The sequence below is a fragment of the Hydra vulgaris genome, chromosome 10 (genome assembly GCF_038396675.1).
Source record: "Hydra vulgaris chromosome 10, alternate assembly HydraT2T_AEP".
NCBI classification, from domain to species: Eukaryota; Metazoa; Cnidaria; class Hydrozoa; order Anthoathecata; family Hydridae; genus Hydra; species Hydra vulgaris.
The window spans coordinates 18496607-18518376 of NC_088929.1; the positions used below are offsets into that span (position 1 = coordinate 18496607).

The 21770-nt window shown below is 29.9% G+C and overlaps 2 protein-coding genes across 3 annotated transcripts in view; both read left to right on the forward strand.

Annotated features, from left to right (window-relative positions):
* The first annotated feature begins 3620 nt into the window (after positions 1–3620).
* On the forward strand, positions 3621–4472 carry LOC136086186 (uncharacterized). Its single transcript, XM_065808467.1, has one exon. The coding sequence runs from the start codon at positions 3621–3623 to the stop codon at positions 4470–4472; it is 852 nt and encodes a 283-aa protein (XP_065664539.1).
* Positions 4473–17263: 12791 nt separating this feature from the next.
* LOC101238793 (chromodomain-helicase-DNA-binding protein 1-like) overlaps positions 17264–21770 on the forward strand; it is a 96683-nt gene continuing 92176 nt past the window's right edge. Inside the window, exons 1-2 of one of the 2 annotated variants that reach the window (XM_065807397.1) lie at positions 17264–17342; positions 19332–19556. In XM_065807397.1, the coding sequence (XP_065663469.1) occupies positions 19338–19556 (219 nt within the window). In that variant the 5' untranslated portion in view covers positions 17264–17342; positions 19332–19337. The remainder of the gene's footprint in view (positions 17343–19331; positions 19557–21770) is intronic. The other variant, XM_065807398.1, reaches the window with a different exon arrangement.

The following is a 21770-nucleotide window of genomic DNA, read 5'->3' on the forward strand; positions in this document are numbered from 1 at the left end:
TTTTTACATGATTTTGATAGCTTATTTAATCCTCTTCCAATTAGTCCAATTACGTTATATTACGTGATGTGAAAACATGAAAATTGAGTTGAGGTGAAAATAGAAACTCCTGTCATTTTTTTAATCCTTGTCATACAAAGATCTCATATTAATAAAAAGTTAGCTTGTATGTGCACACAAAGACTTTTTTTGATACACAGTGGCCTGTACTATAAGGTTCTAAAAAAGTTACAAATTTTAAAATTGATTAAAATGTTTGAGTTAGGGCTTTTAATAATTTATAATATAGTTGAATGATATTTGCTATTAGAGTATTATTTACTACTTGTAATAAATATTTAGCAACTACAATAAACTTAATAACAATAAATTATGGTATGTAGGTGGTAGAGCAGTGTTCTTAACCTTTTCGAAGTCGGGGAGCACTTTTGATCAACAAAAATTTGGGGAGCACTGAAATCAAGGAGTAAAAAAAACAAACAAATACACATACATACAACTTTTATTGAAAATAAAAGATTATAACATAATAGTTTAAAATGATAACATGACAAACAAATTGTTAATAAACATAAATTTAATAAGTAAAAAAATAACTTTGAGCAAAATTTAATTTAGAAAAATAAAAAGGTTTATTATGAAACCTGAGCTTGACGGTTTTTACAAATTTCAGTGATATTAGGCCTAATTTTAGAAATAGCTACCCTCAATTCTTCATCCAAATTAGTAAGTGTTGCTCGTTTTTTAGTTTTTATGTTGTTGACTATCGAGAAACCGAGTTCACACAAATATGATGTTGAAAATTGCAAAGAGATTTTAAGTGCCTTCATGGATATAGCTGAGTATTCTTCTTGCACAAAAATCTAAAATTCCTCAAGAACCATTTCGGAAAATTTCATTTTAAGTGTGCGATCCGATGATAGGTTGATTAATTCTTCTTCTTCTTGGTATGACAACTTACTATTTAAACAGATTTAAAATCAGGAAGTAATCAAAGTGAAAGTATAGGTAAAAGAGAAAATGACTTGTTATGTTTTCGATGCGGGGAAAAATATTTTGTTGGACATCAAAAAGAGTGTAAAGCTAATGGAAAAACATGCTATAAATGTCAAAAGAAAAATCATCTAGCCATTTGTTGCAGAAGTTTTTCAAAAACGCTTCACAGGACAATACAGCAAGTTAAAAAGATAAATAATAAAAACAAAAGTGAAAGCAGCTCAGAAAATGAATTAGAGGAAGCGCTTGCCCTAACATTTAGTTCAAAACAAAGAGGGCAATCCTATAAAACAAAATCAATAAATGTACTGGTAGAAAAAGTTATAATAAAAATGATTATTGACTTAGGTTCTAGTGTTAATTTGATTGACAAAAATACTTTTGAAAGGATTAAAAACCACAATTCAAACTTATTACTAAAAAAAATCATCAACAGTAATATTTCCATATGCTTCAACGCCTCTAAAGTTGATAGGTTGTTTAAAGGCTGAAATTGAAACAAAAAACAAAATAACTACCAACAAAATCTATGTTGTAAACAAAAATAATGCTGGAAACATCATGGGAATTGAAACTGCAAAGGAGCTAAATATTTTAAAAATTGATGAAAATGGAAACTTTGTACTCAACAAAAATAATGGTGTAAATTCAGTGGCTAAATAAATTAAACCAAGCAGCACTTTAATGTGTGTAAAAATATTGATGATGAAACTAAATCTCCACTAAATCAAAAAGATAATAGTTTGCATTATTTTGATGTAAATTGTAAAGTCACTTTGAAATTCAAAAATGATTTATTAAAATTGATTGCAGATTATGAAGATATATTCAAAGGACATGGTAAGCTAAAAAACTTTCAATGCAAACTGCATGTAGATGAAAACATACAACCAATTGCACAAAATTTACGTCGTTATCCTTATCACCTTCGAAAAGATATTCGAGCAGAACTAAGACGTCTTGAAGAAACTGACATTATTGAGAAGGTTGAAGGACCACAAGAATGGATAAGTAATTTTGTAATTGTACCAAAAGCAAATAAAACGGTACGATTATGCCTTGATGCTGGAACCATCAACAAAGCATATAAACGTGAAAGATACCCAATACCAACATTGGATTCCATAAAAGATGAAATGTACGGTTCAAAAATATTTGCTAAGTTAGACATGAAAGAAGCTTATACTCAGTTAGAGCTAGATGTTGAGTCCAGAAAAATCACAAATTTTCAAACAGATGAGGGAGTTTATCGACACAAAAGATTAGTATATGGTATCAACAATTCATTCGAGATTTTTCAAAAAAATATGGAACAAAGTTATGGTAAAATAGACGGAGTAAAGTTTATTAGTGATGTTATTATAATATTTGCATCAAATGAACAAGATTTATTAAGGAAGTTAGAATTATTGTTTATCAAAACGCGTGCATTAGGTTTAAAGCTAAATAAAAAAAAGTGTATTTTTGCTCAAGAGAAAAAAAATTTTTTGGAATCGAAATATCCAAAAATGGTATTAATCCTGATCCAAACAAATTAGAGGCTATCAAGAATGCAAGACCACCAACAACTCTAAGTGAACTTCGTAGTTTCCTGGGTTTATGTACATATGTGTCAAGATTTATTAAAGACTTTAGTGAAAAAACAACACCATTACATGAACTATTAAAAAATACAAAATTTAAGTGGGTCAAAAAACATAATGATGCTTTCAATATGCTTAAACATGAATTATCAAGTGAATCGGTTTTGGCTTTTTATGATCCGTACAAAGAAGTACAGTTAATTACTGATGCAAGTAATCATGCTATAGGAGGAATACTTTTACAAAAAGAGGGTATTGGAATCAAACCAATCTGCTATATAAGTAGGTCACTGACAGCAGCTGAGTTAAAATATAGCATTACAGAAAAGGAAGCTCTTGCTTTGGTATGGGCAATTGAAAAATTACATTTGTATTTGTATGGAAAAAATTTTAAGGTCGTAGTTGACCACAAACCGCTCAAGTTTATTTTTTCATCCAGTTCTAAAATAAATGCACGCATTGCAAGATGGCAATCAAATTGCAGGCATATGATTTTGACATAATATATAAAAAAGGAGAAGAGAACATTGCAGACTTTATATCCAGAAACTGTATCCCAAATGAGGTACCCAATGAGTCAGATGAAAATGAAGTGTCAGCTTATGCAAACTTTTTAATGACAAAAATGGCACCCAAATCAATATCACTTGAAGATATAAAAATGGAGACAGCAAGAGACATCAGTTTAGTTGCAGTAAAGAATGCATTAGTGTCTGGTAAATGGCATGACAACCCAATACTGGAACCATATCGTAGATTTAAAAATGAGTTAACTGATCATGAGGGGATTATATTAAGAGAAACAAGAATTGTCTTACCAAAGTCTCTTCAAAAAGAGCTTTACAAATTGCACATGAAGGACATTTAAGTGTTGAAAAATGCAAAGGATTATTGCGTCAAAAAGTGTATTGGATCACTATGAATAGTGATATTGAATCACATATTGAAAAATGTCTTGGATGTCAAGCCAATTCACGCATGCCAGATCCTAAACCAATTAAAATGTCGATTTTACCAGAACATGTTTAAGATGAATTAGCGATGGATTTATTTGGACCATTACCATCAGGAGAGTATTTATTTGTTATAGAAGATATATATTCCAGATACCCATTTGTTGAACTAATGAAAATCACAACAGCACCAAGTATTATGAATAAACTAGAAAGACTGTTTGCCATATTTGGTTATCCTAACAAAATGTGTGACAACGGTCCACCATTTCAAAGTGAGGCTTTAAAATTGTATTTTGAAAATGCTGACATAAAACATATTAAAATAACACCGCGATACCCGCAAGCAAACGGTATAGTAGAAAGATTCATGCAAGTAATAGCGAAAACAATAAAAACAACTCATTTTATGGGCAGAAACTGGAGAAAGGAACTTCAATGTATGCTTCGAAATTATAGATGTGCTCCTCATGCTATAACCGGAAAACCACCAAGCACATTGTTATTCAATAGAAACATCAAAAATAAATTTCCTTCAATAATAATTGAGAAACCACCATACGATAAAGAAGTGAGAGAGAGTCAAAGTAAAAAGTATGCAAAAGTAAAAAAATACTTTGATGAGAAACATAATGCAAAGGAGAGATATGATGTTAAAGTAGGAGACCAGGTTCTCGTAAAACGACATGAGCGGGGAGGAAAACTAGATTCAAAATATCTAAACAAGAAATACATAGTTAAAGTAAGAAGGCAAAGTTTAGTTATTGTAGTAGATGAAGAAGGAAACGAGTTAGCGCGTAACATACAATTTATAAAAAAGATTTTAAAACCTGACGAGTTTATACAAAAGGAAATACAAGTTAATGATAACGAAAGAACAAAAGCTGATAGAAAATCGAATCCCAAGCGAAATCATAGACCTGTGAATATTTATCATTAAGTATCAAGATCTATTAATCTGATAAGAAAAGTTTTTTCCAAACAGGGGGAACTGTTGAGAATAATAACTACGTAATTATGTAATACAAATTACGTAAGTGCGTTCATGTGGGACGCATTATAAAAACGTGCATAAATATGAGAATTATATGGGAGATTAAAATTTGCGTTATTTTAAAAAGTTGTATAAAAATATCTTTATTGATTGATCTTGAAATAATATATTGAACCAATATATAATAGGGTTATATACTTAAGCGGATCACAACAATATTGTTTTATCAAACATAAATTTTAATTCACAGAAAAAGCCAATAATTTTAAACAACTATTCGGATCCCGATTATAATTTTTTTAACGATAGTCAAGTGATTAAAAATACTAGCCCGATATACTATAACCCAAATTCAAAAATTATTGATAAAGGAATGGAAGATAATTCGTTTTCAATGCTTCACATTAATATTAGAAGTATTCAAAAAAATTTTGAGTCATTGAAACAATTTTTACATAAAATTGACATTAGATTTCAGGTAATTTGTCTCAGCGAGACATGGTGTAACGATGTAAGCATTGAAAGCAATTCCAATTTTCAATTACCTAATTTTAAAGTAATTCATCAAGTTAGAGCATCAAATAAGGAAGGTGGAGGTTTGTGTATATACATAAAAATCCAATTTTATTCAAAAGGAAACCACAGTTAAGTTCAACCACTAATTATTATGAATCTTTATGTGTTGAAATTATTAATAAAACTTCAAGAAATATCGTCATCCATGCTTTATATAGACCGCCCTCAGGAAGTATTAAGGCATTTGAAAATCAGATTAAAAGTATAATTAAAAAAAATCATCTTTAAATAAATCGGTTTATATTGTTGGTGACATTAATCTTAATATGTTAGAATACGACAAAAATAAAAACATTAAGAACTTCTTTAACACAGTTTTTCAAAATAGTTATATTCCCCTAATCAATAAACCAATGCGAGTAACTAGAGAAAGTGCAACATCTTTAGATCAAATTATTACAAATGATTTCGTAAATATTAAAATAAGGACAGGTATATTTAAATCTGACATTTCTGATCACTTCCCTATTTTTATTCTATCGCAAAATTGCATCGACTATGATGCTTTTAGTGATAGAAAAAAATTAATTACAACACGGTTAGTAAACGACGCTTCCATCAAAAATTTTCATAAACTTCTTATTGGTGTCAACTGGGACACCCTACAACTAAATCTAAATGCCGATAAAGCATATGATATCTTTTTAACTGAATTTCTTAATCTTTATCATAAAGCATTCCCGGAAGTTACTAAAGTTATCAAAACAAAAACACTTTTAAACCCCTGGATCACGAGGGGCATTCTTAAATCCTCAAAAAAAAAACAACGTTTATATAACAAGTTTCTTAAAAAAAAAACTCTTAAAAATGAAACTAATTACAAAACCTATAAACGGTTATATGAATCAGTTTTAAAACGCTCAAAGAAACATTACTATTCGGAACAATTATTTAAACACAAAAATGATTCGAAAAAAACATGGCAAATTATAAAGGAGGTAATCGGTAAAAAACGTTTATACAGTAATTTACTTCCGAAAAATCTTAAAGTTAATAACAATTGTATTGTAAATAAATCCTTAGTGGCCGAAAAAAAGTGTAGGTTTCCGCATTTTTTTGGGCTTAATGATAAGACTAAATTTGTCTTCTTCTAGCCCCGGTCATGTAACTATTTTTTATAAGTTACGACTGTAAATTTTATTTTATCGGCAAAAGTGTAAATAAAAAAAAAAAAAAAAAAAAAAAAGAAATTAAATTGTCTTGAAGAGTAATTAAGATGTATTTTGAAGTTAATTTGTTATATAAATAAAAGCTACGATAAGAAATAGAGAGTTTGTCTTACAGAGTCAATATTCGAAAAGTCTTTTTTAAGCACAAAGTTTATTCATCACTTATTAAATCTTATTTTTTTTTTAAATTTTAAAAAATCCTCAAGGTAAAAAACGTGATTATTTAACCTAATTATTCTTAACAATCTTTTTCCTTAAAAAAATTTTTGAAACTTTAAAATGAACGTTGTTAATGTTTTTTTGTTCATTTTCGTTTAAAAACATTAGGAGTTGTAAAGATTCCATAACTTAAATTCTCATTATTACTGAGTTTTTAGATTTTTTATTTCGACGCAAACTGCTTTTTGTATGCGTATATAATTTTTAATAAATTAAAGCAAAAACGTTAAGTCTTTTTGGAACACCTAAAACAAAAAAAAAATAGAAAAAAATTTTTTATAAAACTTTTTAAAGTTCGGTTTTAAACTTATAAAAATTTGCCTTTAAGTTAAATTCGGTTTAGATGCCCAAATTCGTCTTTCAGTTAAATTCGGGCTACATATACGGTTTAAATTCGTCCTTCAGTAAAATTCGGTATACGCATATGATCTAAATTTGTCTTTCATTTAAATTCGAGTTTTAAAAAGTCAACTTCGCCGGTCATTAGTATAAAAGAAAATTAAAGAAGTGTTAAGTTTTTTTGTAATAACAATGATCTAGCTTTAAAAACTAAACCAAGATTTTTAGATATTTGTTTTAATAGAATTTACCAGGACTATCTATGAAACATTTTCGTAAATAATCACTCTAAGAAATTTAGTAGCTTTAGTGCTCCAATTTTTTTATAATTAATATTTATTAAGGAAGAATCGATGAACGTGACTTTTTGTTGTTGTTACTTTGAGTGAAACAAAATATATTTAGTTTTTTGCGCGTTTAATGATAACTTATTAGCATTAAACCATACTTTAAGCTGTTGAAGCTCAAAGTCGTCTCTCTCAAAAAGTTTGTTTATAGAAGTAGATGAATAAAACAGATTGGTATCATCTGCATACATTACACAATCATGATTTGTGGAGGCTTTACGAATATTACTGATGTAAATAAGGAATAAAAAAGGTGAAAAAATTAATTCCTGTGGGACACCGTATTTTTTTTTTAACAGCTTTGAATTAAAGGTACCTTCAATTATGACACATTGTTGTCTATAATTTAAATAACTAGTGAACCATTTAACAGTTTGGGTTTTTATAAAAAAAATTTTTATTTTTTTGAGCAGAATTTTATGGTTGACCGCATCAAAAACATATATAAGATCAATAAATACTCCCAATACGAAATTTTCTTTATAAGACAATGAGCTAATGTTGTTCAAAATTGTTCTTGTTCCGTTGAATGATTTGTTAGAAAATCATATTGATAATTAATTAAATTTTATTTTCTATCAGATATTTATGGAGTCTATTGTAGATTATTTTTTTTGGTAGCTTGGAAAATGGATGGATTGAGATGGATCTATAATTGATTAGTAATGTCGTGTCTCCAGCTTTAAATATTTGTAAAATATTCGTTATTTTTAATTTGTTTGTTATAATTGTTCTTTGTATGTATATAATTGTCTGTTTATCTATGCTTACGTCTCCTATACAATATAAACCCTTTTTATTCATTGTTGGTCTTAATAAAAATATAATTAAATTTAATAATATTATCAAAATAATATTAACATCAGGTGGTCTGTAACAAGTACTTACTAAAACATTTTTTGTGATTAATTAATTGAATTCTTAGAACCTTTTGCATTTGAAAAAGAAGGATCGTTTCTAATCTTTTTGACGCAACTAATATTTACTGCCCGTGTGCGATACACTTCCTGCAACCCTAAGCTAGTGCGCTCCTGACTGAAAATGCCTAGAAGTAGAAAGTACCTTATGTTATTTAATATTACAGTATTTTGTCCAGTGCCGTGCCAGACAACTGGTTGCCCCCCCCCCCCAAAAAAAAAGTTGGTTTTAGGCCCCACACTACGCATTGAAAAGTTGAGATAAAAGACAGAACATGTTGGTATTAATCATTCCACATGCATGATTATATAATATAGAAAGTTAATTTTTTTTAGCTGTCTGCTACAAAACTATATTTATAAAGATGAATCAAAATGAAGCAGTTTGGTATTACACCAATGCCAATAAGTTAAACTGTTATTCAATGAGATTCAACCAAATGTTTTTGAGTCTGCAAAGTCCTCACTAAGATGGTCACAGTTTATCTTCTGGGAACAGACACTCTCTAATGAAAGCATGGCTAGAGAAGACAGCCAGACTTGCATCATTGTTGAGCGATTGAAAATTTTTAATAAGTTTTAATTTACTCAAACTTTTTCAGCAGTCGCTGCTGTCACAGGGCAAGTCAACAAAACACGGAGTGCGATAGCGACATTGGGATATACCTCCTGGAGACATTTGCTGTTGATGTAATTTAGAAATTGTATTGCAGTTTTGAGCTTTTTGTCGTTTTCCAAAACTAGATGAATAAATCGTTTCAACTCCATCTCCATTCCAAATGGATCTATATCACTCATCTTATTGTGAAATTTCTGGCACTTCAGCAAAAGAGTATTGTCTTTGTATGCTTGAAAGAGACTTTTCTGATTGAACAGATATGAGAATATACAGAAGCCACATTATGTGTTTGTTGGAAACGCTCCCGTACAGACTGTAAAGCTTGGTCCACAAGCACAAAGAAAAAGTCAGTTTTGAATTATGATTGGTTTTCGTCGTCTTCTTCATACTCAAACATTTTTTCTTCCAGCTGGTGTGAATTGATGGAAAAATTCTTGGAATGTTCAGTTCTTCTGCTATTTCACTGGCTGTGATCTCAGCGCTTGAGAATCCATTTTTCCGATACTTCTTTAAAAATGCCTCAGTTGCTCTGATTTCATTTTCCATGACATCTAGGGAGATACTAAAGGGTTGGATCATCTTGCTTGTTTTATATACTTGGAATAAAATCTCATACAAGATAACAATTGACAAAAGAACTGCCCAGTCAGAAATATATGTTATTAAGGACTGAGCCTCTGTGGCTGTTTTTTCATCTTTTTTTTCCATTGCATACTCATCCAGTTATTCCAGTGCAATCAAAACATTGCCAAAATAATACCGCAGAGGTTTAAGACAGTTGATCCGGCTTTCCCAGAGAGTGTCCGATTGATTTTTAACAGCAAACTCCATGTGTTTTTTCAAAATGCTCTTGCGCTGTGTGGATGATGAAAATATTGTATACAATCCAGACAGAACACCAAAATATGATAAAACTCTAGTTGACGACTTGGCACTGTCAACCGCAAAATTTAAGCAGTGATTAGTACAACTAAGTTTAAGCAGTGATTAGTACAAGGCACATACAGAGCTTTCAGATTTGTTTGTAGAATTCGTGACTGGACACCAGAATTCTTCCCTTTTATATTAGAATCATTATCATACGACTGGCCCCAACAGTCTGACATATTTAGGTTCAACTCCTTTGCTCGTTCTAAAAATGTGTCAAAAAGTCCTTTTCCTGAGCTCTCACTAACTTGAAGGTAATTAAAAAAAGCTTAAGTTGGATTAACTCATTCTGGATTTTGTTGCTGAGATAGTGATTGTATGTTTGTTTTTTTGCAATTCTTTTCTGTAGCTCGTTCAGTACAGGATCTCTTTTTGCTAATAGCTCAGACAGACCCAAAAAGTTTTCATTAAGTAGTGAGCCATGTACTTCTTCGGAATCTCTAAATGCTAAATTTATTTCTGATAGGAGGTTTATAATGTCAATAAGACTCTTGAGGACATCCCTCCAGAATTGCTTTTCCTTAAGAAAAAGCTGCATTTCTTGTTTACCTATGGATGATTCATTGTTGATACCCTCTTTAAGCTGCATCCATTATCTGAAAATTTTTTGATGTGAAATGCCTGTTTCATGGTCTTTCAACTTCTTTGATTGTCCCTCTCATGTACTAGTACCACTACCAAACGGACTTTCATTTGTTTCAAAAAGTTTACAGCAAAAGTTGTAAACTTTTATACCTTGTCAGATTTTACCGAATACACAAGTCATGACCGAGGCACAGTTTCTCCATTGTTCATCACACGTTTATAATGGACCGTTGAAAATTGACGCCTCGCAGCAATGTTGTATGGAAAGTCAATGTCAACCTGTTGAGGGCCACGTTTGACTAGGTCGCATTGTGAGCATCAGAAATTTGTTCAGGCCAGCTGGCTGGATCACAAGCAAAAGAAGTAAATGGTGGCAATGGTAGAGTGTACACTTTTTCTGCTGTGTTAGTTGACTATTAGCAATATCTAACTGTTCATGAATGACCACATCATTAGAGCAATTTTTTCCATTGCTGGTGCAACCACTTTGAGTAGGTGTAAAAAATGATGTAAGTTTGGGAAGTTTGCTGATTGCATTTTTTGTTGCTGCTGCCACTTTTGTTTAGTTGCACCTGACCTTGAAGACTTCATTATCTAATATGAAAAATTTAAATGATTTGCATTCATGATATTACACTGTAATACAATATGTTAAATGTATGCAATCTATAAAAAATTTATAGTATTATAGATAAGGTTTGCGTTTGAAAGAAAAAAAAGAAGATTTTCTTTGTATGCACATTTGTATGCACTTTGTATGCACATGCACATTATGCACAAGTATTTTTAAATAATTTACACAATGTTAACAACAGGATTATTTTAATTAATTTCGTTATGTACCACAATTTTTTGTACATTAGAAAATCTAATTTTTAAACAAACTCTTATATTATTGGAAAAAAATGTGTGGTACATAATGAAATTCATTTAAATAATATGTAGAATACATTGTATGAAGTATTTAAAAAGAATGTGCACACAAAGAAATTTTTTATTTCTGAACCAAACCTTGTACCCTTAAATATTATAAAGATTTAGTAGATTGTATACATTTAACACATATTACAGTCCAATACCATGAATGCACATTATGTGCATTCATGGTAATAGACTGCAATATAATGTTAAAAAAAAGTTTTTTTTACCATTCATGGTAAAAAAAACTTTTTTTATAAAAAATGAAAACCTTACAAACATTTTCAAATTGTTAAAAGTTTTTGTCTGAAGACAAAATATCTAAAACAAACTGCTTTTTTGTGCTGTCATGGACGCGACTGATTTCATTTTTTACATAGCGATGCAGCTATAACATAAAAGTTAGCATAAATTTTTCCAGATAGTAAAACGTGATCAAAGGTATTCACAAAAAAGAAAAAATCAGGTTATTTGGGTATACTTTGCTTACCCTTTAACTTTTTACTGTGGAAATGCTACGACCGCGACTATATGGAATGACCAGTAAGCTTAAATGTTCAAACAATAGTGGTTCAATGAAACGCTCATTTACAACAATAAAAATAACAACGATATATATGTATATATATATAGACGTATTATAAAGGCTTGTTCAAGAGTATAAACTTATAAACGTATATTCTATATACTAGTTGATTCACTTTAGTAAAACAAGGCCGTAGACAACTTTTTTTTTTTATGTTTGAGCTAAGCATCTTTGAAACATGAAGAAAACTCCATATTTAAGTATGTTTATATATATGAGGAATGAGGATGCTATGCAAAAAATTGCGGTGATTGGAGACTGGGAACAATAAAACTCCAAAACGTTAGCACCCCCAGCCCCAAATAGAAGAGCAATGAGTCAAATTTGTTATTTTTTTTTCAATATAAAACCTAATTTATATTTATCGACAAATTTCAAATTTGATTCAATAATCTTTTGTTGATCAGCTTTTATGACCTTATAAAGTTTACAGCCCCCTCAATTTGAGGGGGTGTAAACTTTATAAGGTCATAAAATCCGAACAAAAAGAGATAATTGAATGAAATTTGAAATTCGTCAATAAATATAAATTAAGTTTAAGATTGAAAAAAACAAAAACAAATTTGACTCATTGCCCTCCTATTTGGGGCTGGGGGTGCTAACGTTTTGGAGTTTTATTTTTCCCAGTCTCCAATCACCGCAATTTTTTGCATAGCATCCTCATTCCTCATATATATAAACATATTTAAATATGGAGTTTTCTTCATGTTTCAAAGTTGCTTAGCTCAAATATCAAAAAAAGTTGTCTACGGCCTTGTATAACTTGTCTAAGTTGTGGAGAAAAACCAAGACAAATATAATAAAAAAATAAAAATATTGCACAATGCTGGCGTTCCTGTTAAAAACTTATAGCATGTTAATTGCATTAGTTTATTCCATTCATCTGAATTATTTCATCTCAATATAAAAAAACTCAAAACAAGGTTAGAAGTTATAGCCGTTAGAAGTTTCCTAAAGCGTCCGAAATACCACAAGCCACATTAGAAAGTAAAATTACTTTTGAACTAATAATAAGTACATTAATTAAAACTAAGATAGCATGTATTTTGATGTCCCTCAATGATACAACAGTAATATGATTTTTTATGAAGCAATTTTTTATAATAATTAAATTGTTATTAGCTATACAGTATCAATAGTAGTATCAATAGTAGCTATCAATAGTATCAATAGTACAGTAATCAAAAACTGTGTGTGGATGTAATATTCCAAATATAAAAGTAAAAGTTGTGTTTTGCAAAGATACAACAGTAATACAATTTATATGTTGCAGTTTGTTTTTAAATAAAAATATAGTTATTTAAACAAAGACATCTGTGCGGGTGTATTATTATATTTTTTTGTGTTGATGTAACATGTTTTAAAAATGAAATAATCCAAAATATCTATAATACCCATTCCAGAGGATTTATTTTTGTCAATATATTTATATATAATTAACATAGTTGTATAGAGCCTAAAAAGACTAAAGAGGTCTTTCAACTTTGGAACTTAATTGGATCCAAAACTATTGCATTTTTTGTGCTAGAAAACTGATGATTTTTTGACAAAACATCTTTTCCTTAAAATCAAGCGCAAAAATCAAAGAGATACACGATGGAATAGTAACATTATATACATAATTTCTAAACAAAATTCCCAAGTAACATTTCTTCAAGAAATCATAAATAAATTCTTTATTTGATTAGAGGAAAGGCTATACTTGCTTTTTTCTCAGGGAACCTTTTTTGAAAAAGTTTTATTTTGATTAAAACAGCCTTAAAGTTTTTAAACCCTCAGAACTTGAAAATTGTGTATAAATGTTAAAAAGGTTCCCCATTCCATTAGATTCTTTATCCTTTTTTAAATCTATATGAAAATGTTCAAACAAATTTGATGTGTTTTGGTACTTAGGAAATCTTACCTTCAAAAACTACTTTTGAAAAAATGTGTCTCGTTGCAAGTTTTTTTATTAAGAGTAATTTTAAGACATGAATAATATATAAAAGAAGCCATATTAAACATAGTAATTTCTATATATAGTTATATATTTAGTCAAAATAATTAATGCTTTATTTAAAAAAAGATATAGGAGTGTGAAGTTCATGAAAATTGAACTTCATTGTCAAAAATCAAATGTTTTTCGTTGCGCTCTGGAATTTCTATCTATAATAAACCTAATCTATTCAAATAATTGAAATTATAACTTTTATCATTGGTTTATATTGTTACACACGGCCTGGTATTATTAAATTGTTTAGCCAAAAAGTATAGAAAGATGTAAATGTAAAACATATTTGGCTGCTAACACATCCAACAATTCATAAGAAATTCAAATAAAAGGCATGCTGGGTATTCTGCATATTCAAAAATTAGTAGTTCCAGTTCAATTCTGTTTGTTTACCAAGCCATATTATTTTTTACTATTTTAGCCTGATCATTGATTGTTTAGCTGTTGGTCTTTTATTTTCTTACACCACTTGGGCATAGGCCCTGTGAGTTTTCCAACAGTTGATGTTGTCATCTTGTTTAGTATTCTTGCGCAGAATAATTTTTTGACTGCTTTCTACTTGTCTTCAGTTAACTTCTGTAACCATTGCTGTTGATATTCTGGTGCCAGAGTGAATGTAATAAGTAATAGCTCGCTGCAGATCCTGTAAAACAAAAAAGTCAGTTTAACAATCTAGGCTATTAGATAGTTAGTAGCATTAACAAAGAACTTACTTTTTGTTGAACTCACACCATGTTTGGTAAGATTAGGAGTAAAAACATAGTAAAAATCTTTATCTTTATAGCTTAAAAGTTACATTACCTATGTTTGTGTTCTATTTAAATCTTTTATGCAGTGTGAGCTCAGTAACTAACTAGTGACTCCAACTATAAAATCCATGCTCACCCTAATCTCTAGTTTTTTTTTAGATATGTTTTTCCTCCTGATACCAATAGCAGAGTGATCATTATAATAATCATAATCATCCTGCTACTAATATCATGTAACCCAGTACTACCTGCTTGATGCCCTGCTGCCTTGTAGGGTTTGCTTTTTTAGGCTAAGGCTATGAGAAACAAACTTTGACTTCAAAATCCTCTACCCTGGGGCATTTGGCAAGATTTACGAATAGAATAATTCTGCTAACCAGCCTCGAACCCTTTCTCATTACATTGTTTCTTGTCTAGGATGATGAATGCTGGATCTTCTTGACTCTACTCATCGATTTTTGCTTGTGTCTGCTTGATAGTGGCTATGCAACATTTCCTGTTATTTTCTAATGAGGATACAGCTCTAAAATTCAGTAAAATGGTTCTTAGGCCGGCTGGTAGTAAGATTTCCCAACCTCTATGGTTGCTCTCAAATAGTCACATGCCTGGCTTGGGGGTATATATACTCAAAATGTTCAAACAATAGTGGTTCAATGAAACGCTCATTTACAGCAATAAAAATAACAATGGTATATATGTATATATATAGAGGTATTAAAAAGGCTTGTTCAAGAGTATAAACATATAAACGTATATTCTATAAACGTTGCTTTCAAATAGTCACATGCCTGGCTTGGGGGTATATATACGCATCAATTCACCTATTTTTTGTGAAATTCGGTTTGACTATTCTTTTATGTGCTTCCGCTTAGTACCTCTTCATTCTATCACATTTCTCTTTGTTCTTTATCGTTTTCCTTCTTCCCATGCCCTTTTTTGCCTGCAATATTGTTGTTATTGGTAACTTTAATGCTTATCAAACTGAATGGCTTGGCTTAATGCTACTGACCCTGCTGGCACTGGCGCCTAAAACTTCTGAATTTCTCAATTTCTTACTCAGATAGGTAACTTTGAAACTCGTTTTCCTGACTACCTGAATCATTTCCCTTCACTCCTCGATATTTGTCTTGTCTCTGATTCTAGCGTGTGTTCGGTTTCTTCTTTTTCTTCCTTAAGTGGTTCTCACCATGCAATGATCTCTATAAGTCTTTCATCTCATACTTCTTTTTTGGACTTACCCTATCATGGCACTACTTACTACTACCCTAAAGCTGGCTGGGTTTCTTTTTGGAATTTTCTTTGTCACGGTTCTTGGGCTGATATCTTTTCTCACTATGCTGATAAATGCGTCACTGCTCAAATAAGCTATCATCTCTAGTTGCGTCAACCAAAACTTATTCTTGCTTGATTTGTCATTCAGCAAAGTCTAATTCTTTTACTGTATTTGTCCCTGCATGCTCTAAAAACTTTTATATGTCTAGTTTCTTTCCTCCACACTTTAACCATAAAATTTAATTATATTAAATTATATACTTCCCAATGAAATAAAGACAACCGACTTGAATGATATCATTGTAACATACTTTACAAGACTTTTCTTCGAACCAAGTCTGGCAAAAAAAATTCATTTTTCGGGTTTTCCATAGATGTAGAAGTTTATCATTCATCTCAAGACATAACATAAACCCACTTTTTACTTGTCCAACAACAAATTGTTCCATCGCCATAGCTATTTAGTGCACATTACACTTTTTTTTTTTTAATTTTAATTTACCTCCTTAAGGCTATGAAGGTCACTTTATTTGAGAAGGCTACTTTAATTGTGGTTGCAAGCCTCTCTCAACTCTATAACTCCAAAACACGAACCTTAACAAACAAGACTTCTGCGCAGAGAAATAAGTTTAGTGCTATACTACCAGGGATGTGGTGGGGATCAAACATCTGACTAGATCTTCCTTCAATTGATTCATATTGAAATATATGCAAAATGAAAGTTGTTCAACAAAAAGAAAGAAAGGGCTTACAAGAAGTTAAAGTACAAATTTAAAATTCTTTCAATAAAATGTTTACAGTAACCACCAGCAAATTTGTTTAATTTATAAAGTTTTGGTTAATAAATATACTATTTGTTATTTGTTCTACTATAGGTGAAAGAATTGTTTTTTTTTGTGTATTGATTTCTACACAAATGTTTCTCTTCGGACATGAATTGGTATAATTCCCTTTAGATATAATCAGCAATTTGTGTAATTCTTTCAAGACATAAGTGATTGATATACAAATTATTCCTTTTGGGCTTTATTATGCACAAAGGAATTAATTTGAGAATGCACATAAAAGCAGTTGCATTAAATGTAAGAACAGATGATACAAGAAAGAACTATGATTAGTTGAAGACTATATAGAATATTTAATAAAGTGATATTTATTCGTTTTTTGCTTTTTATTTTAATCATTTGAGTAAAAAGTAGTATATACTAACAGTTGACTTAGCAGCCAAATTTTTTTTATTTTTGCAATGTTCTACATTTTCTTCTATCAATCTAAAATAACAATAACAGTGATAATTTTATTTAATTATTTGAATAGATTAACTTTATTATGGTTTACTTTTCAGCTTAGTTTGTCTTTTAGATGCGCAGTGCAATTTTTTGTTTATATTTAATTTATATGGTTCAATGAAATTCTTCACTTTATATTCATTTTATATTCGATTTACTTTACTTATATCATTTTATATTTGATTTACTTAGTTAAATGCAATGCTCCTCTTTATATTTTATTTTTATTTTTAACTAATACAGATTAGGTATAGACATATATGCAGGTGATAAAGGAATAGCGGCAAATTGAAGTAAACACTTATATTCCTCTGGTAAAAAAACTGATTGTTTTTTAAATTAATAAATTTTTTTTGATTAAGTTACATTAAACAAGCAACCAACAAAGGCTGCAAGCAACCACTATTTGAGTTTATAGTTACCAAAAAAAAAAAGGACTATTGTTAAAGAAAAAAAAACAGTTGATAGAACTTAACTTTCAATCATGAGTTCCTAAGCATCGATGAGTAAAAAAATAAAAATAGATGAACAAAAGTTTTTATAGCAAAAGTTTTTATAGCATAAAAATAATAAAATAATGTGACTTTGCTGAATATATCAAGCATGATTGAGTTTTAGTTGATGGAACAAGAGATAGTAATTCATTTAAGCAGCAACCAAGTTAGTATTTGGAGAGAAAGAGGTATGTATAATATCTTCTTAGCATCATTAACCTTACAATAATGGGACAGAGTATCAAGCTTGGCAGCCAGAGAAGAACTAATACAATGTTCTATCTAGCAAAAGAAGTTTTTAGAGGTAGAAAATGGAATTAGAGTTAAAGAAATGACAAGCTCAATAAATAGAGGTAACCTTAGCAGGTGCTAAATTAGCAATGGATCTCTAATGGAAACCATATATACATAAGGTTTCCACGAGAGGTCAGTCATGAACAATAATCCAAGAAAAATGGTTAAGATAAGAGGGACTTAGAGTAGAAATTTTGGCATTTAGCAATATAGGAATATCAACAATATGTGATAATTGTTTGCAATAGAGTTTTATTTGAGTAAAAATTAACAAGCCAATGAAAACCCCACAAAGTAAGCCCTTCCCCTGCTTGTTCAAATCAAGAAGTAATACATTTATAGTAACTTGTTTTCTATTATATAAAGCAAGAGTATGTTTAAAACATGACCATGTTTCAAATTATATCAAATAAATCAAAGAAACATTTCTTCTGGATTTTTTAAATTGGTTCAGATAAGATTCAAAGTATTTTCTTATTTCTAATGTCCTTGAAAAATTCTAATGTCCTTGAAAAATTCTAATGTCCTTGAAAAATTCTAATGTCCTATTCTTACTAATCTTGAAAAGTACATTGCTCTAATATAACTATAAAAAGCTGCATTGAGATTCAGAGGTTCTAAAGAAATTGATGACAATAATTTAATCTCATAGAATTCAAAATAAAATGTTTTGGACAATTTCCAGAATTTCTAGAAATTTCCAAAAATCACGGAAATATCTTAATCATTTTAAATTTTCACAGTCTTGCTACCAAGTTGCTACCAAATATAACATAAAAAAATACTTTTACACAACATTTATTACACAACGAGATACTGTGAGCAATGATTTTAGGTTTAAAAGCCTTCTAAAATATTTTTAGTTTTTGAAGGTTAAGTTCCCTATCCTCAATCCAGGCTTTACTTTACACCACCTAGCTGTTATGTCCCCTTTCTATTTACCAAATTAAAATTTCATGAAATATAATTGAATTTTCAAAATGTATGAAACAAATTTAATTCAAATAATAGAATAACATTATAGCCATTAACAGTTTCCTAAGGTGTCCAGAACAACAGCCACCACCAATAAAAATAAAAATAAAAGATATGAAATTAAAAAAGATTTGCATGTAGCAATTTATTATATAACAATCAAACTGCTATATGGTAATCAAAGAACTGTGTGTGGATGTAATATTCTAAATACAAGTAAAAAAAATGTGGCATTTTGCAAAGTTACAACAGTAATTAAACTACATTATCAATAATATAAAACATGTATAACACATAAATGTTTTATATTATCATACATGTTTATATAACACATAAATGTATCATACATATTTTGCATGTTACTTAATGTTCTTGTTATAGATTTAAATAAAACTATGAATTTTTTGAGCCAATATAATCCAAGGTTATTCTTTTTTTATACAGTCATCTGTTTTTACACACATCTACATTAGAGTTTTAACTAATTTAAAGTATTTGCATAGATTAAAATATATTAATAATATTTAAACATTTTATTAGCAAAGAATGTTCAAATTAAAAAAGTCTGTAGAAAATTATCAAAGTAATGCAAAGAATGCAACATTCAAAGAAACAGATTATGATGAATTGAAATTACTAGGACTTCAAGTAAAACCTCATGAATATCAAATATTTGGCATTAACTGGATTACAAGGTCTTTTTTATCAGCTAAAAACTGTGGCAACATTTTAGGGGATGAAATGGGCTTGGGAAAAACACTTCAGGTTTGCTTGCTTTTATTTTTTGTCTGCTATTTCCTTGATTCTAACCAAGTTTGAATTACATATATTATCGGAGAAAAATATTATTAGAACTTCCAAGTTTATAAAATAATTAATCCAGATAATTTTATGATATATATATATATAGAGTAGGGTGGAGTGAAAATAAAATTTTTCAGAAATACAACTTTTCTCTCTGATTTTTATATTAGCTATAAGAATTACCCCCTGCAGCTATTTATGACTAATACTACTTATTATTGGTAACACAAATTTTACATAAAATTTTTTTTTTTTCAAATAGAAGTTACAAAGTGAAAATATTTTAGGTATTAGGATGGAGTGAAAATAACTTTTTTTATAAATTCCATTTTTCTCCCAAATTTCTATATGAGTTATAAGACAACTAAAAAATTAAGACTAAGATGAGTTTAATTGGACAAGAATTGTCTCTGCAGTAATTTTTGGCCAAACTAGGCAAATTTTCAGAATTTTCCATATTTTTTTATACTGGCATACTTTTTCTTGATTTGCAGGCGAACATGTATCATACTATCTCTTTTTATTTTGCCACAAACCAAGGCAGAAACAGCTGTCACCAACTCTACACAACGTTCTACCGCTTGTGTGTGGTTCGGTAACTTTTCCAAAAGATTACTTAGTTGAATGCGGTTCTCTTTTGCTTCTTTCAGTTTCTCATCAGTGAGCTGCATTGTTAGTGGTGGCTCTATCTTTCTGTGTATTATCCAATCAATCAACTCCAATGTATTCTTTGCCATAAATTGAGAGTTGGAACTTTGAATTGCCTCACACTAGTTTGATTAGCATTCATACTTCTTTCTTCTCAAGCTCTCTGTATACGCCTAATGCCTTATTTTCGGAATTGTGGCTGTTCATCTAATATAATTGCCAAAAGAATATTTTCTTGATGACCAAAGAATGTATTTGTTTGAATAACTCTGTCTACTACCATACATAATGTTGGTAGTAGACAGAGTTATTTATTTATAGAAGTTGGTCCATCTAAATCTGAAAATAAATTACGTAGTGGTAGCTTATTTGCATGTAACAAACAAATTACCCATTGTAGAGGCTGTTGGAGTTCTAACTCAATCAATCTAATCACACCACCCTTGTTTCCAATGTTTACATTTGTTTTATCACACCCAAGCACTTGTAAATCATTCAAAATGATATTGTGTTTTAAGAATTTAAGTACTTAAGAATTTGAGATTTTATAGCTTCAGTTGTTCCGCTAAGAGAAATACAATGTCCTAAAAAGCTCCCTCCAAGTTCCTGAATCAAGGGTATGTGCTCTTCCATCACTATGGTTTTCTTATTAAAAAATTTAAGGGTCTGGTCTTTTTTGCCATCAAAATATAATGCCTTTACTTTGACTTCAGTAACTTTCTAGTTATCTCTGGCTTTCATGTGCTCACATCTAATCATGCTCCAGTCAATAACATGTTTTTTGTCATCATTTGAAATAATGGTAATATTTTCAAGTACAACTGATGCCAAAGCTGCAGCAAATCTGTCTGAGAGCCCATGGGTGTTGCAGACTAATGAGACAATCACATTTGCTTTGAAGATAATAATGATTATGGAGTGTTTTCATCTATAGCAGGTCGTTTTAAAGTACTGTGTGTGGCAGAAATGATAGAATCTAGTGGCAATGCATCATTAAGGTTTGAGCTCTGCTTGCTTTGGGTATTCTGCAGTTTTGTTGTAACTTCTTTGTCAATTGATCCAATACCAATTTTACCGTCAATCCTTTTATCTCTCCAAAAATGTGTGCTCCGTAGCTAGTACTATATTAACTTTGGCGCAGCAGCATTTTTTTAGATCTTTGCATTGGCAAGCAAATATATCAAAGAGTTTAGCGAGTTTGTTCTTATAGAAATTAATTTTTTTTATTTTCTCTGTCAACAATTGAAATTTTTTGCAGCTTTTTGCTCTGCTCAAACAGGTTATAAACTCTCTTTGCCAATGATGTAAAGAATAACACAGTAGGTATGTTGCATTTTTTCCAAATTTTTAAAACCTGTATTGCTGTTGTAGGTGCTTCATTCTTTTTGATGGCTTTTCCAGAAGTTTCTGTAAAATTATAATACATATTTAAATTTAATATTATTTAAAAAAATGATATGTAGTATAGGTTGCTTACATTTTCTCGCAAATACATCATATGCCGCATCACAACTAGTCCTGTTGGCA

Excerpts from the sequence above, each read along its gene's own strand:
- LOC136086186 (XM_065808467.1), top strand. The coding sequence starts at position 3,621 with ATGGATTTATTTGGACCATTACCATCAGGAGAGTATTTATTTGTTATA.